Genomic DNA, 26,558 nt, shown 5'->3' with positions numbered 1-26,558 from the left:
GTTTTCCCTGCTTTCTTCAACTTAAGTCTGAATTTGGCAATAAGGAGTTCATGATCTGAGCCACAGTCAGCTCCCGTTCTTGTATTTGCCGCCTGTATAGAGCTTCTCCATATTTGGCAGCAAAGAATATAATCAATCTGATTTCAGTGTTGACCATCTGGTGATGTCCATGTGTAGAGTCTTCTCTTATGTTTTTGGAAGAGGGTGTTTGCTGTGACCAGTGCATTCTCTTGGCAAAACTCTGTTAGCCTTTGCCCTGCTTCATTTTGTACTCCAAAGCCAAATTTGCCTTTACTCCAGGTATCTCCTGACTTCCTGCTTTTGCATTCCAGTCCCCTCTAATGAAAAGGACATCTTTTTTGGGTGTTACTTCTACAAGGTCTTGTAGGTCTTCATAGAACCGTTCAACTTCAGCTCCTTCAGCATTTTGATTGGGGCATAGACTTGGATTACTGTGATATTGAATGGTTTGTCTTAGAAATGAACAGAGATCATTCTGTCATTTTTGAGATTGCATCCAAGTACCGCATTTCAGACTCTTTTGCTGACTGTGAGGGCTACTCCGTTTCTTCTAAGGGATTCTTCCCCATAAGAATCCATATAAGAAAGTGGCTTATCACAGACAGAGGGGTCTGACAGGCTGCAGTCCTTGGGGTCACAGAGCATACACGCACACACGCTCAGTTACCACTGGCTGTGCGGGAGCTGCCGTAAACAAGGGGTAGACCCCCTCTCCCCGTCCTGTCCTCTGGGGCGCCCCCGTTCCCCCCACTTTAGTGACAGCAGCACACAGAGCAGGTACTGGGAGTGATGAGACAGCAAGTACAGCAGGATGGGGCCGCCAGGGACACGGCGAGGGGCGGTGCGGTGCTGTCTTCTCACGCGCACAGGCTTCGGCTCCGCATGATGGTAAAGCTCCGGGGATCTGTTGCACGACGATGTGAACATACTTTGCTTAAAAATGGTTAAGATGGTCAGTTCTATGTTAAGGCTTTTCTTATAAGCTCTGTTTTTAAAAATGGAGAGAGCACAGGGAGTGAGGTGGAGCAGGGAGCTTGAGCTCGCTTGCCCCACTTGCCAGCCTTCCCTCTGGCTTCCTTCCAGTCAACAGTGTCACCAGCAGAGTGTGCTTGGTCCATACTTGCCTGCACTCGGTGTGCACCCCTTCAGGGCTGAGCCACACGCTTCTCACCAGAACCTCATTCCTTGAGGTCGTAAATGCTTCTCCCCCACATGCTTTGCCCTTGTAAACTCCCTTCTGGTGTCCTGTGCCTCTCAAGTTTTATCTGTTGACCTGGAATAAAAAAGGGCAAATAACAATATCCTACCCCCACCCCCCGGAATCATAGCTGCTTGGAGCACTATGAGAGTGTGGGCTTTGGGGCCAGAAGCTGGGAAGTTCACCTTTTCTTCTCTTCAGTTCACTTAGCTCTAACATGGAATTACATGGTTATTCTACATAGCCAAACATGCATAGTTTAAGCAGAGAGGTTCAGCCATCTGTAAACTGGTCTTTGCACTGGGAGACTCTTGGGAGTAAGAATCTGAGGACTCTGAGGAGATCTGGGGACACTGGTTTGGGCTTCAGTGATTAGGCTGCATAATGACATTTGCTGACAAAGGTCCATCTAGTCAAAGCTATGGTTTTTCCAGTAGTCATGTATGGATGTGAGAGTTCGACTATAAAGAAAGTTGAGTGAAGAAGAATTGATGCTTTTGAACTGTGGTGTTGGAGAAGACTCTTGAGAGTCCCTTGGGCAGCAAGGAGATGCAACCAGTCAATCCTAAAGGAAATCAATCCTGAATATCCACTGGAAGGACTGATGCTGAAGCTGAAACTCTAATACTTTGACCACCTGATACGAAGAACTGACTCACTGGAAAAGACCCTGATGCTGGGAAAGATTAAAGGCAGGAGGAGAAGGGGATGTCAGAGGATGAGATGGTCGGATGGCATCACCGACTTGATACACATGAGTTTGAGTAAACTCTGGGAGTTGGTGATGGACAGGGAAGCCTGGCGTGCTACAGTCCATGGGGTCACAAAGAGTCAGACACGAATGAGCGACTGAACTGAACCCAATGAGATTTGGATAGAGAGGCCTGGGGGTGAGCATGGAGTGTGCCTGCATGCCAGGTCACTTCAGTCGTGTCCTACTCTTTGTGACTCCATGGACTATAAACTGCCAGGCTCCTCTGTCCATGAGATTCTCCAGGCAAGAATACTGGAGTGGCTTGCCATGCCCTCCTCCAGAGGATCCTCCAGAGGATCTTCCCGACCCAGGGATCGAACCCGAGTCTCTTACGTCTCCTGCACTAGCGTCATCTGGGAAGCCCCAAGCATGGGGCAGGCTTTCCCTTCTGGCCTCACACTCCCGGGAAAGCAGCCTTCATGGGGGCAGCAGCAGTGACTCACCATCCCTTGGAAGCTCAGGTGGCCTTCTTTGCCGTGGGTTTTAGCGTGGACCATTCTCAGGACAGAGTCTGGCTCTGCTGCTGCCATCTGCCATGGGCTGTCCCTCCTGGACTGGCCTTCCGCCCCACTGCCCACCTAGACAGTGGCCGGCTTCCCTGTTGGGCACAGTGGGGACAGCACCCAGGGCCAACATCGCTTTTAAGGGACCCATGAAGATGGTTTAATTTCTTTGAAAATTAAAAGAAAAAAAGTGAGTGTTTAGGTCAAGTAGATGTTATATAATCTTAATGTATTTGTTTTAATACCAGCATAGTTATACAATGGGCTTCCCTGATAGCTCAGTTGGTAAAGAATCCACCTGCAATGTAGGAGACCCTGGTTTGATTCCTGGGTTGCGAAGATCCCCTGGAGAGGGAATGGGTGCACATTCCAGTATTGTGGCCTGGAGAATTCCATGGACTGTATAGTCCACGGGGTAGCAAAGAGTCAGACACAACTGAGCGACTTTCACTTTCATAGTTATACAATATAATATTTAATTTTTTAAATAGAGGAAGGTGCCCACAAAGGCAAAAGTACCGAGGGCCCATTTTGGCCCTTGAACCCACGGTGATGTGCCCACTCTCTTCTCTGCTCCTATAATGGGGGCTGTCTGTCCTCCCCGCCCCCACCACCCATTTAGAATCTGGAATATTCTCTCTGGCATTTTATTTATTTTTAGGGACCCATTTCACGTGCCCGTCCCGTCAGCTGGCAATAGCTACTTAGAGCAGGCAGTTGGTGAGACGAGTTCAAAAGCCTGTCTGAGGTTCCTGGGAAAGAATGTTGTTGTCCTCACTGAGTGTCGTCTCTCTGAGGCTCGGGACGGGGGAGAGACAGCAAGCACGTTGTGTTCCTGCTCTCCATGCACCTTTGCCTTTTATCCCCCACCGGACTCCACATTTTGCAAGATAGAATATGCCTTCCACGTGCTGAGCATCCCATGATGAAAGATCTAGAAGCCTTTAAGACCTGTTGATGGATTGATTGAGGAGGGTCTGTGACTACCCTTGATCCCGTTTCCTGTCCTCTTGACATCTCTTCATTTTCTTTTTCTTTTCCCCTTTCAGGCGCCTGAACAAGAATAAGCTGCAGGTCCTCCCAGAGCTGCTTTTCCAGAGCAACCTGAAGCTCACCAGACTGTGAGTAGAGTGAACTTGCTTTCTCTGCCTTGGGTCTTGCCTGCATTTGCTGATGCAGAGGATGTGGCTGCCTTAGCGCGGGGAGCCCTGACCACGTGGAGCGTGGCAGTGAGTCCGCACGTGTGGGCATCCGGAGTCCGGATTCAGCACGGGGGTCCCTGTGCTCCCCTCCAGCCCACCTTTTCTGCTCCCTTCCTTCAGAGAGTCACTGAAGTGGCCGGTGAGAGCTGTGGACTTAGGCTAGTGCGTGTCTCCTTTACATGGAGGGAGGAAATCCATCCTTTCACCTGGGTCTGAATGTACCTCAGGGAAATGCCCCGAGGGGGGCTTGGAGGTGAGTTGGTTCACACAAGACAGTCTCGGAGGGCAGTGGTTTGGATTAAACCTGTCAACCTCACCTCCTTGCTGGCTAGAAGGGTTCCTGCCCTGTGCCTGCTTCCTCCCACTGCCCGTCCGGGAACTCTGGATCTGGAGGTCTGTGATTTGTGTGGGAAAGGAAGAAAAACCTTGAATTTTGCTTTCTCTTTGGGATGGTCCAGGATATAATGAAGCGGGGAGACTTGGAGATGTCTTTGTGTATTTATTTAGCATGAGAGTTTGGATACTCAAGAACTGGAGAAACACATCCGGATGGAAAGTGTGATTCATGGACTGGGGGTGTTAGGCAAGTGCTGATTGCCGACAGAATAGCTTCAGGACTGTATCTGAAAGTCCTACTGGCGGTGACTAGTGTATATTATGGGGTGAATTGCTTGCCCAAGGCTTAACTTTCTGGTTGGAGCAACAAGTGTCTGGCTGCTTAGCAATCAGGCAGCAAGATTTACAACGTGGCTGGGAGGACTGTGACGTTACTGGAGAGGTTTCTGCATGGTGGCCACCATTCCCATTCCAATGGCCATGTTAATACCTACGCACGCGGTCCACTGGTGCATGTAGGCTCCGGGATAAATTGGGAAATATGAAACACATGTTTGCATGTGCACTTAAGAATGAGTTCTGAATTAGGAAATTGTATCTCTGTCTGTACACACAGCGAGAGACTATAGTCACTCAGTGCTACGGTGGTCTTGCTTGCCTTCTCTTGGGTGCACCTGGACTTTGTCACAGTCTTCTCTGGCTGGTACTCCCTTTCTCTTGCTCAGTCCACCCGACTGACTGTACTAAATGTGGGAAAGAGTACGCCTCCCTTCCACTCTTCCACTCTTCATCCACCTTGATGGATGTGAGGGTGGATGAAGTGCAGTGTGTATCTGGCAGAGCTGAATAAGCAGTACCAAATGGGCAGATGGGGGAACCACTCTGGTTTTTCCCTTCCCCTTCCCTGGAGAGTTCTTTCCTTAAACACTCGCTTAATAGCCGACTCTCCAGCCAGCCCTACCTTGTGCCTTTCAGCCTGCCTTTAACTAAACCGTACAGACTGTGTGCCGTCCACCTGGGCTCTCAGCATCACTTTCCAGCAAACAGAAGGTGCCTGTGGGGCTGGGCTGCCAGGCAGCTTTGAGCAGGCGGGGTCTGAGGGTCCCGCTGCTGCAGGAGGTTGGGGGAGGGGTGGGTTCCTGCTCCGCGAAGACATCAGCGGATGCCCATTTTAGGCGGAGCTGATCTTGATCTGGGCAGAGGAGGCGTTTCAGGCTGTGGTAACAGGTCTCTGAGATGCAGGGTGCAGGCCCAGCCAGGCAGCACAGGGGCGTGGGGAGTCCAGTGTGGCGGCCTCATGGCCGCTTTCTGACTGAGAGAGGTCAGGAGAGCCACAGGTCGTCTGTGCCTGTGTCCTCATCAGGAAATGATGAGAGGCCCCCTCTTCCGTTCATGTACCTCACCAAGGAGCTCTCTGAACCCAAAGAGATTACGCTGTGCCTGCATTTTCTGGGTTTAAAGTGCTCTGCACACATAATCAGCGTAGATAACTATTGTTACTCCTGCAACTCCCATCTTCACAACTTGTTTCTAATCTCCTTTCATGGGAGGCTTGAAGAGACGAGGAGCTGCCATCAGAGCTGTGATCTGTTACATGGAGCTTTTGCTTCAAGCCAGAGAGCAGCGGTTGGAAAGGTCCATTCCTCTCCAGGCTCCTGGCCAGGCCCAGTGTGACACACAGAGGCACTCAGGAGTGGGTGGATAGATGATACAGGCCTTAGGTTATGAGCAGTGCACTCAGGGAGCTTTGAATCTTTTATCCATCATTCATTCAGGAAGCTTCTCCCAGGTGCCTGGCCTCTGTGCTGGGTGTAGAGCTGCAGACATGAAGGATGCCCTGTACCCACCCCGTCAGGACACTCTCTGAATAGCTGCCAAAGAGCTGAGAGCTAAATGTATATATTTTTCATTGAAGCAGCTTTATTAACCTGGGTTTTGGCTATAATCAGCAATCCCTTTTTCTCTCTGGGCTTGGTCTTTGATTTTTCTTAATGGCCCTCTTGTGTCTTTGTCTTATTTTGTCAGCCACTCCAGGGCCTTTTTGGAAGTAAGCAGGGTGCAAATTAGAAATCAATAAATGTGCAATCATGAGTGTGTATACATATGCCACTGGCTCTGTTTTAAAAGAGCACTGAATCTCAATAGACGCAGCGAGCCATTTTCCAAGGAATGCTAAATGGGGCTGCTGGGTGGCTGTCTCCTCCACAGCCTGCCATGAGGTTTAAGCAGCAATTCAACACACCTTCTCTTACTAGATCCGTAGACAAAAACTGCTTCATATTCAATGATTATCTAAAAAACACCTTTTGGAAAAGCTATGGTCATATTTTAAGACATGTAGTGATGGGAAAGGGAAATGTTATTCATTGGGAACCAGTGTTATTCTAATATTGCTACTAACCAGTGACAGACGCGGAGAAGGCCATGGCACCCACTCCAGTGCTTCTGCCTGGAAAATCCCACGGACAGAGGAGCCCGGTAGGCTGCAGTCCATGGGGTCGCTGAGTCAGACACGACTGAGTGACTTCACTTTCACTTTTCACTTTCATGCACTGGGGAAGGAAATGGCAACCCACTCCAGTGTTCTTGCCTGGAGAATCCCAGGGACGGGGGAGCCTGGTGGGCTGCCGTCTATGGGGTCGCATAGAGTCAGACATGACTGAAGCGACTTAGCAGCAGCAGTGACAGAAGTGTGACTAAGATCAGTCTAACCCAAAGCGGAAGTGCATCAGTTCACGTGCGTGAGAAGGCCAGTGGTTGCTATGGTTGGCTGGCTTTATGTATTATTTTTATTTTCTTGAATAATTCTATGTATTTATTTTTGGTTGTGCTGGATCTTCACAGCTGAACAGGCTTTTCCTTAGTTGCGGCAAGTAGGGGCTACTCTCTGGTTGCAGTGTGCAGGCTCCTCATGGCAGTAGATTTCTTTGTTGTGGCGCACAGGCTCTAGGGCATGCAGGTCTGTCGTCTTGGCTTGCAGTCTCTAGAGCACAGGCTCAATAGTTGTGGTGCACAAGCTTAGTTGCTCTGGGTCATGTGGGATCTTCCCAGTCAGGGTTCGAACCTGTGTCTTCTGCATTGGCAGGCAGACTCTTTATCACTGAGCTACCAGGGAAGCCCCTGTGACTGGGTTTAGAAACCTCTGGATCCAGGGACATGGTGGTGTCATCAGGACTTCATCTCACTCCCTCCAGCCCTTGGAAGTGTGCACGGGACGGCAGACAGCAGCAGGAGACTCAGAGGGAAGTAACCTAGCAACCAGGGTGGAGAGGGTGTCACTGACGACAGACATGCAAAAAAGAACTGAGAGTCAGTTGCTTACCTTGGTCACACCTCCAACTCTGAGCAGGTGACTGTGGCTGGTGAGATGATGTCCTCCGATTAACCAGTTTTTTGGCGATGATGGTGTGGGTCCTGGGAATGGATTTCCCAAAGAAAAGAGTAATTCTGTTATCAGAAGACAGAGCGAGAGACCCCCGAACTTAAACACATCTGATGTCTATAAGTTTGTTGAGCATCTAATCTGTGCAGTTCCCTGTGCTTCCACTGAATGGCTTGGATTTTCACAATAACACTTCAAGGTAATGACAGCAGCAAACGCTGCGTCCCAGGTGCTCCTCTGATGCTTTGCACGTACCTCGTTTGAGGCGCCTGATGACGGTGTGGGTGTAGGGACTGTGACTGCTTTTCCACAGATGTGAACTGGGGCTCAGAGAGGTCCAAGGACTTGCCCAGCATCATACACTTCCTCAGTGACTGAGCCAGGAACCAAATGCAGGTAATCTGACTCCGAAGACTGTGAGTTCATTCTCCTACAATTAGCTCTCTGCCTCAATACGCCCATTTTATAGATGAGGAAACTAAGGCTCGGATTTTAAACTACTTGTCTGTATATCATATTTATAAGCAGCAGCAGCTCTTTTGATTCTACCTGAGCGTGCAGATTTCAGCCTTCACAGCAATTCTGCAAAGAGAATCATTATTAAATCTACTTCTGAAGCTCAGAAGGATTGTCTGACCTACCTAAGTACTCTCTGTGTAGTTGTACAACCAGGATACACTGGAATGGGGAGCAGAGCTCATACATGTTGCTGCAGAGTATTTCTCTCATGCTACACTGCTGTGCTAACTATTGTGGGGAGCTGAAGTCACGCTAAAAATGAGAGTTTTTATCAGACCTTGGCTGGTTACCCACACCCCTCAGATGCAGCACCATCAGATCCCTTGGTGTGTGTGTGTAGTAGTGCTGTGTCTACGCTCACTCTGTCCTTCGGTACACAGAGCATGAGCCACAGCATCCTAGAACGCAGAAGTGCCCTGAGGCTTAGGTAATACCATTGTGGTCTGTAGAACACCCAGCAAGGTCTCTGTCCTACCTTGGGCACTCAGTAAATATTAGCTCACTCTAATCCTGAGGTTTTCAGTCTGTCTGCCCTCTGATGGAGGAGGATAAGAGGCTTATGGAAGCTTCCTGATGAGAGAGACTGACTGAGGGGGAAACTGCCTCTTAAGAGTCCCTTGGACTGCAAGGAGATCCAACCAGTCCATCCTAAAGGAAATCAGTCCTGAATATTCATTGGAAGGACTGATGCTAAAGCTGAAACTCCAATACTTTGGCCACCTGATGCAAAGAACTGACTCCTTGGAAAAGACGTTGATGCTGGGAAAGATTGAGGGCAGGAGGAGAAGGGACAACAGAGGATGAGATGGTTGGATGGCATCACCGACTCAATGGGCATGAGTTTGAGTAAACTCTGGGAGTTGATGATGGACAGGGAGGCCTGGCGTGCTGCAGTCCATGGGGTCACAAAGAGTCAGACACAACTGAGCAACTGAACTGACTGAATCCTGAGGTAGATTATAAGATTTTCAGATGTCAGAGCTGTATTTCTGCTCTTTCTTTTCTCTCACTTCTGACCCACAGCTGATCTTAGGAGATGGCAGTGAAGGAAAAGTGTTAAAGAGCTGCCCAATTACTTGTAATGAGACTATGGGCAAATTATTAATACTTAACCTCTCTGGTCTCATGTTGTTGATCAGTAAAATAGACTATAATAGAACCTCTTTCTCCAGGGGTTTGTAATATACTTGTAAACAGCCCAGGGACAGCCTTTAGCATTGAATAGAGCGCACAGAAAGCACTCAGTGAAAATGCCCATGGTTAGCTTTTGCCGGCTAACTGATAGGAATGGTGCATATGCTGGGGCTTTGGCATCTCTGATGTCAACATTTGAGAATCTGGCAAAGAGTCTAGGCTCTGAAATAGAGGAGGGTTGAGGGAGGTACCAGGAGTGGGACAATCCCGACCCTCGCACTGGCTCTGCCACCCACAAGCTGTGTGACCTTAGGCATGTTACTTCACCTCTCCGGGCCTGATTCAGAGAGGTTGGGATGGAGCACAGCTTGTTATATGGTCTGTAGGTTACTGATTTCTCCTTTCGTGCCTCTCCTTCCAGCTTTCTCTTTTACCTGTATACTGGGGGAAGGAGTGAAAAGTTTCTGGTTATTTGGAAGTTAAGTGGTTAATGTTGCCAGAAATTCCTTCAGAGAAGCAAAAGACAAGATGAAAACAGTAATTAAAAGCTGTCTGCCTTTCCCCAGATTAGGGAGCTTTGAAGGGGATGAGAGGGACACGGAGTTTCCCAGCTGCTTTTTAAGAGTTTGACTTTGCCAGCTGAGGCTGAGCAGACCCCTGGGGTCCTTCTGCTCCATTCTCCTGGATTCATGGCAGAAGAGTTCGTTACGTAGCTGATAGTGGTTTAAAGCCTGACTGAAGAAGCAGCTGCACTAGCAGCAGGACAGAGGCCCCCAGTTATTCTCCACACAGTCCTGCAAAGTATTTGGCGGATTTGAAAAAAATGCCGCTGGGGTTAAACTGCTGTCGCTCACTTGGGTCAGTGGAGTTGCAAGACTCAGGGAGTTGATTGCCAGGCAGCTGAAAACAATATGAAACGTGGACAGCCAACTTTGCCCCAGGTCACTGGGCTGCTGCCCCCTCCAAGAGTTGTGAGACCTCAGTTTTCAAGGAGCTTACTTGCAGCGAGTGAGCCATCCCCTCCACTGTCGCTTTCTGCTGGCTTGTACCTCTCCTTCATATTACCATGTTCCGCCCCAGTCACACAGCCACGCATATCCGTGCTGTGTGCAAGCTCAGTCATGCCCAGCTCTTTGCGACCCCATGGACTGCAGTCCACCAGGCTCCTCTGACCGTGGGATTCTCCAGGCAAGAATACTGGAATGGATTGCCAAGCTCTCCTCCAGGGGATCTTCCCTACCCAGGGACTGAACCTGCTTCTCTTGCGTCTCCTGCGTTGGCAGGTGGGCTCCACCGTACCACCTGGGAAGCTCCATGCCCATATCCCCAAACAAACCAGAAGCTGCGTTTCTGCATTTGTGCTTTGCTAAGTGATCTAGTGTTTCTTTCTTTTTTTTTTTTTCTTTACATATTTATTTATTTGACTGCTTGGGGTCTTAGCTGTGGCGTGTGGGATTTCTTTGAAGCAGTCCAGTAGTGGAGGAAAAAGTCAGGGAACTGCCCAGACTTGGGTTTGGATCCCACCCTCTGCTGACTGACCCTGGGCAAGTGACCTCAACTATCTTAGTCTCTGGTTGATTAGCTAGACAACAGGGATACTAGTCAGAGCTCCTGTCTTAGTTTGCTGGGGCTGTGACAATAAAGTGCCTCAGACCAGATGGCTTAAATAACAGAAATTTGTTTCCTCACAGCTTACAGCCTGGAAGTTTCAGATCTGAGTGCTGGCAGGGCTGGTTTCCGGAGGCCTCTCTTCTTGCCATGCAGCTGATGGTCTTCTTCCTGTGCTTCTGCTGCTGTTGTCTTGTTCACGCTCGCCCGTGAGGTCCCGTCCTTCTGTCACAAGGACACTACTCCTGTTGTCTTAGGGCCACACTTAGTGAACTCATTAAAGACCCAGTCTCCAAATAGAGCCTCATTTAAGTCCTGGGGGCAGGAACTTGAACAAATGAATGAACACATCAGCACATAATAGATCCCAAGTGTTTTCTGCATATTTACTGTGAATCTCTCTGCGATCTGCTTTCAGGTAGCTTCTCTTCCTTGGTGGCTCAGTCGGTAAAGAATCTGGTTGCAATGCAAGATTCAGTCCTTCGATCTGGAAGATCCCCTGGAGAAGGCAGTGACAACCCTCTCTAGTACTCTAGCCTGTAGAATGGACAGAGGAGCCTGGTGGGGTACAGTCCTTGCGGTCTCAAGAGTCAGACACTGCTGCTGCTGCTGCTAAGTCGCTTGAGTCGTGTCCAACTCTGTGCGACCCCGTAGATGGCAGCCGACCAAGCTACCCCATCCCTGAGATTCTCCAGGCGAGAACACTGGAGTGGGTTGCCATTTCCTTCTCCAATGCATGAAAGTAAAAAGTGAAAATGAAGTCGCTCAGTCGTGTCCGAGAGTCAGACACAACTTAGCGATTAAACCACCACCACCATTCTCAGGTTTAGGAGGTTAGATACTCCATTATCCCCAGTTTAGAGATAAACAGACAGGGTCCTAGAGATTTGGACAGCTTGCTCAAGGTCACTGGCAAAGCTAAAATTCAAACTGAGGCTTGCCCGAGCCCAGAGCGCACATCCTCACCACCATTTCCATCCTAGAGTTATAACAAGTTACAACTTAAGTGCCGGCGCGGCCTGATAGAAGCTCAGCCAGTGCTGCAGTTCTTGTATATCCCTGAAGCCCTCGTGAGCCCACATTTGTTGGATGACTGGAATGCTGTACCTCTACCTTCTGCTTCTCGGAGATCCTTTCGCAGCCACCTGAGTCTTCCAATTCTGCACTAACCTTTAAAACATAAGTACATGCAATGTGTGTCTCCATAAAACTCTGCACTGATGTGAAACGGCGCTATAAAAGTGAAAAACCAGTGGAGAAAACAAAACCCACACTACTCAGTTTTCCAGCAGAGTTGTTATCTGATGTGGTAAAATGGTAACAGGATGAGGGGAAAGCCAGTCCGTCGGGGGAGGGGGCCTCAGAGACGGCCTGCCTGGAGCTGGGTCCAGGAGACCTGTCCCGCTTCTAGGCTGGCCCGGCCTTCAGAGGCCAGGGGCAGACGGTGAGGCCAGCCTCACCATCGCAGACATGGGGGTCACTTTTTCCAGGGACACGGCTACCTCAGTCTCAGGGAAAGAATCCTCACCCATTGGAACTCTGCTTCCTCCTCCAGCACCCCCCAACCCCCGAGCGCTGGGGCAAGGCCAGCCTTCCTCTCGCTTTATGACAGGCTTCATCATGTGCTTGAAGACGGGTTTAGCTTTAGTCTGCATGTGGACAGATAATGGATTGCAGTGGATACCCTGGCACTCTTGGGGTTTCTGTTTTGTGTGAGTCGCATTCACTGTAGTGCCTGAAGCTGGAGCGAGGGAAAGAAGTCAGGCAAGGTTTCTATTCTCCCTTCACTGAGACTTTATCCAACTGAGCACAGAAGCCTTTGGCCTTGTTCACACAGTTGATTGTAAGGATAATACTTTGAATTGCCTTATAGACTCATCCTATTGAATGAAAGGGCTAGAAGTAAAAGTTATCTGGACCAGCATTTTTCAACCTTGACTGCATATCTGAATACCTGGGAATCTGGTTAAAATGTGGACTCTGGTTCTGCAGCTCTGGGGTGGGCCCTAGGACTCTGCATTTCTGCTTGACTACACTTTGCAGAGCAAGGATCCAGATTGCAGTGGTTCTTAGATTGGCCTATAGAAAAAAAATCCTTTGAGGTCCTAGTTAAAATGTTGATTCCCGGGCCTTGTCCTCAAGGACTCTAGTTCATTAGATCTGGAATGAACCTAAGGATTTGACTCTGTAAGTAGATGATTTTGGTGTAGGTCACCCACCCATGGGGCATATTTTGGGAAACACTGAAATAGTACAACCCTATTATTTTATAGGTTGGGAAGTAGAGAAGGCACCAAACATTTCATAAGCACCTACTGTGTGCTACACACCTTATGCATTTGCCATCTTTGGCCTTCCTTCAGGGTAGGTGTGTTTGTGCCCACTACACAGATGATGAAACTGAGGCATGAGTTTAGCTAACTCACCAGGAATAAACCCAGGTTGTTCTGACCCCCAGTTCTATATATTTTTCTGTTTTTGTGCTGCTGGCGCTGAAATACATCTTGAAAAAGACGATAGGTGGGTGGTAGGGGGAGGGGAGAATAAGAGAGCAGTCATGGAACTCTGAAGCTTTCAAGACTCGGGGTTTGTACTTTTATGCTCATATGAGCGTATATGAACCTATGCTCGTATCTCAGATCTAGGATATTAAGCCTTGAAACATTAAAAGAGAAGAGTTTATAGACTTAAATGCATGTTTGCAAGTACCTTTCTAAGTTCCCTCAATTTATCAGAGATAGAGTGAGGTTTTACGTTTTCCAATTCTTTAGCTCTTTGGGCCAGCAGGAGAATCTTCTAAAGTGATCAGGCAATACTTGCATTTGAGTACATTCTGCCAGCTTGGAAAGTTTTTACATTTCTTTTTTTAAGAAAGAAAACCAAGCTGTGACTTTACAATGCTTTGGAATTACAGAATATGCTTGTAATTTTTACAATTCTGCACAGACTTCTTTGCCACATCTGGTTGATATTACTGGCAGGGATATATGGGGGAATAAGCATGGGCTGGAATGTGAAACATCCCACAAAATGAGTTTCTTATAGGTTGCTGTATAAAACATTTTGAGTTTCCCTCTCTTTGGAAGCATAGCTTAAGTGACTTCATGGATTTAGTATTTTCTTTGGTTCGAAGGTAAAGGTTTTTGCTGGGCTACTTAGTAGGGGTTCCAAGATGCTTTTCCGAGGATGTATGGAAAGGGTTAACATTTGAGAGTGAGGCCATGGGTCAGGATGGGAAGAGGCACGCTTGGAGGAAGTCAGACCAACCTGTGATGAAAAGCACTGGACCCTGGTGATGGTTGGAACCCTGGGGGCCAACTGAATTGCTACAGGAAAAGGAAGAATGAAGGGAGAGAGGGCTACATGGGTAAGGACTTAGGAAGCCTCATGAATCTTCGCTCAGCTGGAGAGCTGGTGAGCATGAAACAACTGATGGCAAGAAGAGGTTGAGTTCTTGCAAAGCCAAAAGCCTTGGTCCATCTGTAGGAAAATAGAAAAATCAAACTCCCAGGCTGATCCCTGGCACATGGTCAGTTCCCTACGGGGGACATTCTTGCTCAGTTCCCAGGCGGAGAAAAGACTGTTTTACCAGGGACAGTTCAAGCATCCGCTGAGCACCCACTGCCTGTGTCACCACCACGCGCTGGTTGTTGGGATGCTGAGTCCAGAATGCAGACATGTCTCATCTTAGCCCTGAGGGTATGAGCACGGGCTGTTCGCCACCTGGCTCCTCTCAGGCTTCCTTGGCCGGGACCCACCTGCACAGTTGGAAACTTTCTGCAGAAGAACATGTGCTGTTCTCAGCACCCTGTGGCATGTGGTGGGGTTGGCCAGGCTTGGCCAGGCTGTATGGACAAAGCCAAGGGTGCTCGTAGAGACCATGATGATCGGTGCTGCCCGTTGTGTAGCCCAAAGTCCTCCCCCCCATGGTCGGCGAAGCAGAGGGTTTGGCTAGGCAGCCGATAGTTTGCCCTCTCATTGGCATGTCTAGGGCTCTGGACCAGCTTTTGATTAAAATATACATGCCAACATTTCTCCCAGTGGGGAGGAAGCATCTTGACCTTGAGAGGTCAGAATGCTCTAAGGGAGAACACTGCATTTCTAAGAGGGTTAAAGGGTGGGTGGCAAGGTAGCCCTTTCCTGAAGATGACAATCCGAGGCCAGCCTTCACCCGTACCTTTGCACGTGTTCCTCCTTCTCTAGGGTTAGAGCTCTCAGGGGACTTGACATGTCAGGGAACTATCACACTGCATATCGAAATATATCAGCCTTGTTGACATGAGAAGACCCCAGGCACACATTCTCCAATTCCCTAAATGATGGTGTGTACCCCTGTCTCATAATCTTGACCTGTTTGTTCTCGAATCACATTCAGTATCAACGGAAACCTTTCTAAAGGGCCTGATCATCTCTCATTTTCAACCACCACTTGGGAATCCCTCCAGGGGACAAATAGCATTTTAATTTGATGTCCCAAATTCTAGCCTAATTTTGAATTATACACATACACAAAAGTCTGTAATAGTGACTTTCTCCTGGTTGTCCTAGGGATCCTGGACTTTGAGCAACAGTTTCCATTTGTAAAGTTTGCAGTCCATTTATAAATCCTGGAGCCTAAAGCTTGTAATGAAAGTGTTGACACAGTATTAACAACAGCAAAACTATGATAACACGGTACTGTCCAAACCAAACAGAAATGGAGAAGTTTAAGTAAATTTCACGCTCCTTGCCTGAATGTGGTGTGCTGGGCCTGAGTTTTTGATTCATGGTTTAGAATAATATTTTAATGTTTTATTCATGATGTTCCTTTATTTCCATCATTCCTTCTCTAATCTCCTCACCCTGCTTGTGGTGATGTAGCCTGCTTGGAAGTCGGATTTGTCTTGATCTGTGCTGCCCGTTGTGTAGCCCAAAGTCCTCCCCATGGTTGGTGAAGCAGAGGGTTCAGCTAGGCAGCTGATAGTTTGGGCTCTCATTGGCATGTCTAGGGCTCTGGACCAGCTTTTGATTAAAATATACATGCCAACATTTCTCTCAGTGGGGAGGAAGCATCTTGACTTTGAGAGGTCAGGATGCTCTGTCTAAGGGAGAAAACTGCATTTCTAAGAGGATAAAAGGGTAGCCAAGAACTGATTCCCTCCATCTCAATTTCATTGAATTTGGAATTTAGGAAACTCTGAGCCATATGCAGATGACATCACCCTTAGGGCAGAAAGTGAAGAGGAACTAAAAAGCCTCTTGATGAAAGTGAAAGTGGAGAGTGAAAAAGTTGGCTTAAAGCTCAACATTCAGAAAACGAAGATCATGGCATCTGGTCCCATCACTTCATGGGAAATAGATGGGGAAACAGTGGAAACAGTGTCAGACTTTATTTTTTTGGGCTCCAAAATCACTGCAGATGGTGACTGCAGCCATGAAATTAAAAGATGCTTACTCCTTGGAAGGAAAGTTATGACCAACCTAGATAGCATATTGAAAAGCAGAGATATTACCTTGCCAACAAAGGTTCATCTAGTCAAGGCTCTGGTTTTTCCCGTGGTCATGTATGGATGTGAGAGTTGGACTGTGAAGAAGGCTGAGCGCCGAAGAATTGATGCTTTTGAACTGTGGTGTTGGAGAAGACTCTTGAGAGTCCCTTGGACTGCAAGGAGATCCAACCAGTCCATTCTAAAGGAGATGAGTCCTGGGTGTTCATTGGAAGGACTGATGCTAAAGCTGAAACTCCAATACTTTGGCCACCTCATGCAAAGAGTTGACTCATTGGAAAAGACTCTGATGCTGGGAAGGATTGGGGGCAGGAGGAGAAGTGGACGACAGAGGATGAGATGGCTGGATGGCATTACCGACTCGATGGACGTGAGTCTGGTTGAACTCCGGGAGTTGGTGATGGACAGGGAGGCCTGGCGTGCTGCGATTCATGGGGTCGCAAAGAGTCGGACACGACTGAGCGACTGAACTGAACTGAACCATAGATCAGGATGCTCAGAAAGAGCACCCTAACTTTAATAATTTTTAAAAATGAAAATCAATGGTAGCAATAGAGAAAGAAAGGCTGGGTCATCCATGTTATTAATATCACGGCCCAGTCATCTCCTTCCTGTGTATTTATATCTCCTCCTCCACTCCCCCTTTTATTTCAAAAGCAAATGCACATACCCGTCAACACCACACACAGACACAGTGAAACCTTCTCTCTGTATAAGAATCTCAGACAGATAAATGAAGATCCCTTACAGACTGCAGAATCAGAGCACAGATATAATTCCACTTTAGTGCACGATACTGACTTTTAAATGAGCTCACATTATTGAGCAACGCTCTGAGGAGATACCAGAGGTCAGGACAGCAGCCGCGCTGGTGGAACAGGAGACACTTTGTCTCCTTGGCTCATATAATTGGTGTTTTTGGTGCACAGAGATGGTAGTGGCAGATCTGTGTCAGAGACAGTAAATTATTAGTGTAAATGTTTTCTGGCCTCCAGAGAGAGCTCCTCTGTTCCCTGGAAGAGATGTGCCTGGGCCAGGCTTCTCCCCAAGACCTGCAGGGATGGTCACTCCACATTACAACACAAAGCAGAGCTTTGTCGCCCACTCGTTCCCGAGGGCTCAGCCACTGGACAGCATTATCTTGGGAAATAATTGTCATGGCTTCCGCTGCTAACGGCGCTCTCTGCAGATCCTCTTGCCCCATGCGTGGCACTTCCTTTGCGTAAATGAGAGTGAAGGATGGGCGATCATTAGGCCTAATGAGGTTGAAAAGCAGCAGCAGTGAGACTTGTTGCCCAGGAAGTACTGTACTTGCCCGTTTTTCCCTGCGTGTGGAGTCACTGATAGGCATGGTGGGACAGCCGGGTAGAGCCTGTCACTCTGCGTCGTCTGTTGTCATCACCCAAGTACGTGCCACCATCCTTTCTCCATGAGATGACTGCAAGGACCTCCCCACCAAATCCTCCTGCTTCTACTCATGTTTCCTGCTTGTCCATCATCCATTCGACAGTTACCGTGATTGTTTTCAGTCCAATCAGATTTCATTCCCCCAATAAAACCTTCAATGACTTCATATCCTCCTAAGAATAACGCCAAGCTCCCACATCACAGCCTGGCCCCCGTTCTTCTTAGTGCCATCCTAGGACACGCTTCCCACTTCCACCGCACTGCAGCCTCCAAGCCTTCTTCCTGGTACTCCCACACTCCCATCCCTTTCTCAGATCGTGGCCTTGGCCTGTGCACTCCCTTAGAGACCCTTCCCTGATCACCCTGCCCACAGTAGCATCCCTTCCTTACTAGCCACTGTCTATAACATGACCTGGTTTTGTTTTCTTCATAACACTTATCACTACCCAAAGTTCTTCTGTCCATTTATTATTTACTTTCTGCTTGTGTGTCCCCCAGGAGATTGGAAGCTTCCTGAGGGCTGGGATTTGTCTGTCTTGTTGACTCTGTAATTGGCTACCACTGCACCTAACATGGAGCGGGCACTGCAAAAGTGTGCTATAAAGGAGTGAATGAGAAAAGGAACTTGGGCTTTTCACGGTCTGGTTTTTGCTCTCAGCACATGATCAAAGGCACCTTCTGCTCCAGACCGGCACTGTCTGCTCATAGCTCTGAAAAAGTCCCAAATAATATTTAATAGCATATGTGTACATATATGGTTTCCCTGGTAGCTTTACAGTAAAGAATCCACCTGCAAAGGAGGAGACCTGGGTTCGATCCCTGGGTCAGGAAGATCCCCTGGAGAAGGGCATGGCAACCCTCTCCAGTATTCTTGCCTGGAGGATCTCATGGACAAAGGAGCCTGGTGAGCTACAGTCCACAGGGTTGCAAAGAGTTGGACATGACTGAGCTACATATATGCACTCACGGACATAGACACACACTCGATAATATTGCACATACATAAGAGTGAGGATAAGACTAACACACTGGACTTCTTCTCTTGGTTTTTAGACTCTGTTTATTTTACTCTTTGCAAGACAAATTACTTGGGTTTAAAAAGTAGAAGGACTCTATCCTGGGGTGCTGAGAGGGCCGTCCTGGGACGAGCCCATCCACACACAGATATGCCTTGCAGCACAGGTGTGAGCTGACTTCAAGGGCCACTAGGGTGGGATTCAGACTTCCACCAAAGAGAGAGAAAGACCTCATGCTGGGCTCCTCTGCTGGCAGATGTGAGCCAATGTCCGGGACTGAGAGCTGGGGAGGGAATGTTATTTTTTGATGCTTATTTCAAAGACCTGGGAATAATATTCTGTGACACAATGAAATGAAAAGATAAATTGTGTTTGCTTCATCTTCAGGCCTCACTGATTTTTTTTTTTTTTTTTTTTTTACTTCTAATGGACATTGAAAGGAATCGTCTAGCTATTGGAAGCCTTAGCTCAGTGAAGGCTTTCCAGAAAGCCTTTGAGACCTGTGGGGGCTCAAAACAAGCCCCAATCTTAGTATGAAAAAAGAATAGATCACACTCATTTACTGAGCATTGACCTAAACCTCCAATTATTTTTTTGAGATCTAAACCAGAGGTTGTTTGAAAGACATCTGGTGAATTAGTCCAAACCTGAAGTCAACCATGTCTTCCGAAATAATTGAACCAGAACCACACTGGAACATCAAAATATTAACGTTTTCTAAACAGACTCTCTCTAGGGTTTCTGACTGGCATAGCTACAGCGCCAGACTACTGTTTGTTCCCCTTTTCCCTTACCCAGGCCTCTGCCCCACCTGTCTCTTCTCCTTTCTGCAAACCTGGCATCCGTTAGCAATGGGCATTTACCAGTGCTGCCCTGGGAAGGCAGGCCTTCGAGACTCGCTGTACTGCTGCCTTGATGAGAAGAGAGCCCCACTTACTACCCTTCATTCCATGTTATGGGGAAAAGAGGAGGTGTCTCTCCCTTAGATGAATGGGGGATGGAATCATAGGATGGAGAGGAAGGAAGAACCGCAAGAGTGAGAAGGAGAGGGAGGGAGGAAAAAGAACACCAATCACCAAATAGTAAACATGGAACAGAGGCGGTAAAGATAAAGACTCAGTGAAGGGGCAAGGGAAAGAAGGAGCGAAAGTAGGAATCTTTGGGGGGAAATTGATCTCTGGTTTGTTTTTGTCTTTTTTGGTTGCTCCCCAAGGCAGCTGGAAGAATTTCTGATCACACACGTGCCCCTCCGTTCTGTACCAAGCTCTATGTCAACCCTTGTCTCTACAGCAACCCCTCAGGAGGCAAGAGCATCATCTTCCCAGAACCCCAGGGCTGGATGGCTTTTCTAGAACTTCTAGAAATAGGCCTTTGTTTTTGCAGCTGGAGAAACTGCGGCACAGTGCAGTATGGAACTCACAAACCCCAGTCCTGGGATTCCTAGTCCAGGGCTGTGGGCACAGCCCAAGCAAGATACATTCCTACCTTTGCCATGATTTGTCAGTAAGTGGCAGAGAAGAGAAATCATGGAAGAAGGACCATTGATTTACTAGGAATTAAGGATAGGGGTTTCCAGGGGTCAGCCTGCCTGGGTAGCTGTTTCTCTTTTAAGAGCAAAGATATCCACTTGAGAGAGGTGATCTTGCTGATAGATTTGCTCATCCAAGTAAGGATGAGCAGTTCTTACCTGTGAAAGGGTTGTTGCGAGTATGTGGTTATTGTCATGACATACTTGAGGAAGGGAATCCAAAGACTCAACCTCACTTGAGAGTCATTGCAGGAAATGAATCAACAGAATAGGCAGACAAGAGGGAGATGTAGAGACTGACCCCCTAAGGTTTCCACCCTGGCGTTGGAAGGGCACCATCAAAAGGAAGTGAAGAGGAAGTCCTCTTAGAGGGTGGGGGGTGATGGATGAGGGCTGCTTCTCAGACCTTGCAGCCCTCCCAGGGGCAACCAGCACAGTGCGTCTGAATCTCCATCTCCTTTTAAGAATTTCAGAAGTTAAAAACCCAGAGTCAGCTTGGTATCCACTTCAGCATCACTTTTTCCCCGTTGCAGCTAGTTACCTCTGAGGACCCATCCTGTGTAAGGAGGTTTATCATTTAAGAAAAAAGCCCCCAGCCTGTTACTTATAAGCCAGCAGCTGCTGGGAAACTGACCGGGTTTTCTTGGTGGGCGTGAACACTGCACCCTGCTTACCTGTCATCTGTAAGCATTTACCTGCACTTAATTAGCCAGACTTCAGTGTGGAATCCCCAGTTGCTGTGCTAATGATGGCAACCCTCCCCTCCCAAGGAGTGCTGATTTCCCATCTCAGCATGAGGGGCTTCAGTAATATCTCTTTTCAGTGATATAATTTGATTTCTCTCTAGGAGGCTGCTCCGGTCCTACCTCACTTAGCACTAAATCTCTCACTAGATATTCTCCTTACTTAATCTTTTCAGGCCCCAGACCAGCCCGGGCCTCTTATTTATTTATCTGGGGCCCTGTTTACTTCCCTGTTGTAAATTACTTCTGGCTCCTGGCTGTCTGATCACTGCAGTGATAGACTAATAGCTCAGAGCTGCTGCATTTGCCTTGTGTGATGAGGCAAATAATATGCTTAACTTATGGGAGAGAAGTACACCCTCCATTTATTTCAGTGGGGGAAATATTACTCAGGGGAAAGGGCCAAATCATTTACCTAATGGCTGCTAGTGTAATTATGGACAGAATTATGTGAAACAAATTGCCATGCTCATAAATCTACACCTCCAGTGTCTCAGAGGCAGAGAGGGAATTCTGGTGGCTGGCATGGGCTCTGACTCTCTGAACACATTCCGGTTTGCTTGGCAAGGCAGATGCTTTTCCCCAGCTCCCAATTCTAAACAGCTATGGCCGATGTGGGCAAACCTCAGTCTGCAGCTCCCTCCAGCCCGCTGCCACCTGCTATTGTAAATAAAGTTTTATTGGCACACAGCTACAGCCACTCACTTTCATACTCTCTGTGGCCGTGGCCCTATCTGTGCTCCAGTGGCAGAGGGCCTTAGTTCTTGGCAGGAAACTGTATGGCCCTCAAAGCCAAAAATATTTATAATGTGGCCCTTCACAGAAAAAGGTTGCTGATCCTTGCTTTGCCAAAAGAAGAACCTTCCGACAAATGTTTTATATGGAGATGGAGAGATTGATTTAGATCACTCCCCGTAGCTTTCTTTTTTCAGACAGTTCAACTCCATGGTAAGGAAGTGTGATGGCCACAGTATGGTTATCACTTGCTCTGCAGTGCTTCTGCATCTATTCACGTGGCTTCTCTCAACAGTTGTGTGGCTTAGTAGGGATTATGAACCCATTTGGCTGAAGAAAACACTGAGACTCTGAAAGGTGAAGTGTTTTGCCCAAGGTCATTCGGTAAGGAAGTTTCAGGACTGGGATTCATACCTTGCCTGTGTGGCTCCAAGTTCTGTCTTCTTTCACCTTAGCCTTGTTGCCTCTTAGCAAAAAGAAGGATGAAGGCGTTGGCACTGGGAGAGGGTTTTTCTTGGCTTTGCCTCTCTCTGCAGAAGGCTGTTGAAAGGGAACATGTGAGCACCCAAGTCACAAGAAATGTGGAAAGCTCAAGAAATGAGGGGGGTCTTGTTTTCTTGCATCCTCACTTTTTGTGGGGTGGCTGTTGGAGTGGACCCAGGAGTGTTTTGTTGTGTTGGGAAACCTAACAGTTGTTTGTCAGGCAGCAAGAGAAAGCCCAAGAGAAAAAGTCCTGGGTGATAAAGAGCTTATTTCATGGTCTGCGTTGCCAGTGCAATGCTGATTGCCGGAGGGAAAACAGGGTCCATATGGCATCCTCATGGGGGAGGTGGACGCCACCAACTCTGCGGCAGGCAGGGTGGAAGGGGAGCCTTAGCTCTTGCGCTCTCTGGGAGCAGTTCTCTTGGCTTTGGGGCAGCCTCAAGCCAGATCCAGACACCCTGCACTCCTACCGTGAGTGTGGGCAAAGTGAGGGGCCCACAGATATCACCAGTGTAGCTGCAGAAATCTCGGGTGGAAAACAGAAGCAAAAGCACCTCTTGTTTACTCTCTGAACCTAAAAAGGCTAGAAGGTGTAGTGGAATAACGGTAAATAGCACAGCCATGTCACAGCAGCTACCATTTGTTAGGTGTTTAGAAAGTAGCAGGCATTGCCCTAAACCCTATTACCTCTATTGTTGTTTTTGTTCAGTCTCCAAGTCATGTCTGACTCTTTTCAACCCTGTAGACCACAGCACACCAGGCTTCCCTTTCCTTCCCTGTCTCCCAGGGTTTGCTCAAACTCATGTCCATTGAGTCGGTAATGCCATCCAACCATCTCATCCTCTGTCACCCCCTTCTCCTCCTGCCCTCAATCTTTCCCAGCATCAGGGTATTTTCCAGTGAGTGGGCTCTTCACATCAGGTGGCCAGAATAGACCATCTTTATGATCTCATTTGATCTTCAGCATCATCTTGTGAGATGGGCATTTACTGAAGAGGAAATAAACTCAGTGATGATAAATAATTTGCTCAAGCTAACATGTCAGTGGTGGAGCTGAGAACCCCATCTGCCTGCCCCCGTAATCAGTCCATGTACTAGAGGTGGGAAGTGAGGCAGCCACACACATAGTCCGAGTATCATGGACCAGCCGTGCCATGTGCATACACGATTGTTCTTTTCTGACCTTCAGTGTCCAATATTTGAAAGGATATAACAGCCAGGGTTGTAGAAACAGTTGAGGGTGATGATATATTTTCAGCATGATCCTATTTTCTGACTCATAGTAAGAGCTCAGTGTGTTCCTCTCCATTTTCTTAATTCTTCCCATAGCTGATAAGACACAAACTCGAGCTTTACTGTCACTGCCATGATTGTCTCTGATGTATTGCTGAGCTCTGTAGGGAGTAGAATATGCAGACCCAACCTCTCCCTTAGAGGCATTTTCCATCTAAGATGGATGTACATTTATCCGTGTATCAGTGGTTGTACCGTTATGAACCCAGCCAGGGAGAAAGGACCATCAAAAGGTATAAAGAGAGCAAAAGGTATTAGCATCACATGCATGACAGGGAAAGTTACATTTTAGAGGAAGAATTTTTTTTTTTTTTGCAATTCATTTTTCTTTGCTGAGGCAGTAGAAAGCAGAAAGAGATGTGGAAATAGGCAGGTAGGACAAGTGAGGGCCAGCTGCCGCTTCTCTTTTGCTCGGGCTGTAAAGGCTCTTCGTTCTGGCTCCTCCTCGCCTGGAGCTGCCATGGACTGTGATGTGCTGATGAGTTGGGCTTCCAGAGCAGAATTAAAAACACAAGAGAATTAACAGGAACTTCCCTCGTGGTCCAGTGGTTAAGACTCTGCACTCTACTGCAGGGGAGGTAGTTTCCAACCCTGGTCGGGAACTGAGATCCCACACGCTACGCGAGGCACAACCAAAGCAAAAAATAAAGAAGCGCACTGAAGACTGCGAAACAGCCCAAGTGGAGAGAGAGGCGTCAACTGAACGCGAGAGACAGGCAGGCGGCTTTAAAAGAAGAGAGCGAGAAAGAAAGAAAAAGAAAAGAAAATTCACGTGTTTGGTGCTGTGCTCTGTGCTGGGCAAGGCCTTTCTCCAGCGTCTTTATGTCTTCCTCCCAACCCTGTGAGGTGGTGTTAGTCATCTGCATTTGTGCTGAGGGAAAGGATTTAAAGGACTGAAGGTCTCAGAGTTAAGAAGAGATGGAAACGAGATCAGAACCCTCTCCTTTCCAATTCTGGAGCTTATTTATTATACACGCCACCCCAGAGGATCTGTCATCACACTGTGAAGAAGAGATACTGTCTTCACTTCTTTCTGATGACATCCCAACTGTCTCCAGAGAATTCTAGAAATCATGCCAGGGGCTGTGTGTGGCTTCTTGGGATCTGACCACTTCCTCCCTCGAGGAACCTGGCTTTTGGGGACTCTCAAGGTTACCACAGACAGAAACTTGAAGCAAAGTGGAATAAGGAAAAACCAAGCAAGCGTCAGTGATGAGAACACAAAGTCATGATATCGGGCTGGTGCTAAAGGCCACCAGGACCAGAGCCCGCTGGCTGGCTGTCACTCTCCAAATGTCATCTCACGTCTCTCTGTCTCGTAGCTTCATCCCTCATGTCCCCTTCTGATGGAGCTCTGGCAGACTGGCACAATGTCCTTACAGCTTTGCGGTCAGAGAACCAAGAGTCTTCCCTGGTGTTCGTTCCAGAAGATTCTCAGGGCAGGACTCCTGTTGGGTCTGGCTAGAGCCATGGGCCCTTCTTTGGACTGGTCGTTATGGCCAGATTCTAGGAGCTCTGATTAACCCAGTCTGGGTCACATACTGGAAAAAAGCAGAGTGGATTCTAGGCATCCAGAGACTAGAGCCAGCATGCCTCAGCCAGGAGGAGCTCTGATTAGGATGCATGCTGAAGATCGCAGCCCGCCTCCTGTTCCAGATACTAGCTAGGCTGCTTCAAGACAGCAGTCATGCCTAGAATGCCTTGCAATTTCATTCCCAGGTCCTCCCTAAAACAGGGAAAAGTCATCTGCAGCTATCACCAGGAATGACCCAAGGGAGCTTAAAAAAAAAATAAAGGCAGATTGAGGTGACATCAAGGCTGATGAAGGGTGAACATTAGAATTCATAGGCTGGGAAAATAATGGGAGAAGGGATGCAAACTTAGAATGGCCATGCCTTTGTTTCCAGATCCTGGAAGCATGACAGGATATTAGGAGAACAGAGAGGACTTGATGGGATTCCTGACTGCACCTCTGCCTCCCTCCCCAGCTCTGACTCTGGCCCACGTCTTTGCTCACTCTTGGCCGTAGCTAGCCTTTGGCATTTCAGGGATTCACCATGATTTGTTTTCTCTGCATCTTTGTGCCTTCTTAGTCATACCTGGAAGGCTTTGCTCACATCCTGCGGTCTAAAAGTCAGCTCTTGTTTATCTTCCTCCAGGAAGCCTTCCCTGCTGATGCTAGTTTTATTTGTTAGAAAGGCTGCCTCTGGGCCCCTGCCATTTGAGCACTAACCATGCCAACTCCAAAGCTGATGTTTTGTCTGCCTTTCCCACCAGACTGTGAGCTGCTTGTGAGTTGGGAATTGTGTTTTTATTTTTTATTAGCAGGGTTTAGTGCAGGGCTAAAATATTTTTTAATGGAAAAACTGAATAAATGGTGTCTTAGTGGAAGCTGCTATAACAAAACCCTGTACATTGGTGGCTTAAGTAACAAACATTTATTTCTTACAGTTCTGGAGACTGGTAAGTATGAGATCAGGGTGCCAGCACTGTTGGGTTCTGGTGAGAACTCTTGCTGCTGCTGCTGCTGCTATGTCACTTCAGTCATGTCCGACTCTGTGCAACCCCATAGACGGCAGCCCACCAGGCTCCCCCATCCCTGGGACTCTCCAGGCAAGAACACTGGAGTGGGTTGCCATTTCCTTCTCCAATGCATGAAAGTGAAAAGTGAAAGTGAAGTTGCTCAGTCGTGTCCGACTCTTAGCGGCCCCATGGACTGCAGCCTACCAGGCTCCTCCGTCCATAGGATTCTCCAGGCAAGAGTACTGGAGTGGGGTGCCATTGCCTGGCTTGCCAAAGGCCATCTCCATGAGGTACCCTTGCATGAGGATGAGAAATGGAGGGAGAACAGGAGAGAGGGAGGGAGGGAGAGAGAGCGAGAGAGACGGGGAGAGAGGGGGGCGGGGGATAGAGAGAGAGGGAGAGAGAGAGAAATGGAGGGAGGGTAGGAGAGAGGGGGAGGTGGGAGAGAGAGGGAGGGAGAGAATGAGAGCTCTGTTCTTTTCTAATAAGTGCACTAATCCCAACTTGACGACCACCCACCATGACCTATTTAAACCTAATTACCTCCCAAAGGTCCCACCTCCACATACATTGAAGATTAGGACTTCAACTTATGAATTTTGAGGGAAACACAAACATTAAACCCGTAACAAATGGGAAGTAGTGCCAGAGAGCAGCTGTTGATTTTATGGAATTCATTATCTTTGA

General features: G+C 48.0%; 1 protein-coding gene across 4 annotated transcripts in view; it reads left to right on the top strand.

Annotated features, from left to right (window-relative positions):
- Positions 1 to 26,558, top strand: part of SLIT3 (slit guidance ligand 3) — a 758,707-nt gene that overhangs the window by 166,243 nt on the left and 565,906 nt on the right. For all 4 annotated transcript variants that reach the window (XM_059878791.1, XM_024981391.2, XM_059878790.1 and 1 more), the window contains one exon: positions 3,526 to 3,597. Coding sequence is in view for 3 of the 4 variants with exons in the window: in XM_024981391.2 (XP_024837159.1) it covers positions 3,526 to 3,597 (72 nt within the window). In the remaining variant the exon portion in view is untranslated. The remainder of the gene's footprint in view (positions 1 to 3,525; positions 3,598 to 26,558) is intronic.

This window comes from Bos taurus, chromosome 20 (genome assembly GCF_002263795.3).
Source record: "Bos taurus isolate L1 Dominette 01449 registration number 42190680 breed Hereford chromosome 20, ARS-UCD2.0, whole genome shotgun sequence".
Classification (NCBI taxonomy): Eukaryota; Metazoa; Chordata; class Mammalia; order Artiodactyla; family Bovidae; genus Bos; species Bos taurus.
Note: the sequence above shows the minus strand (reverse complement) of the source record. Positions and strands in the feature narration are given on the sequence as shown.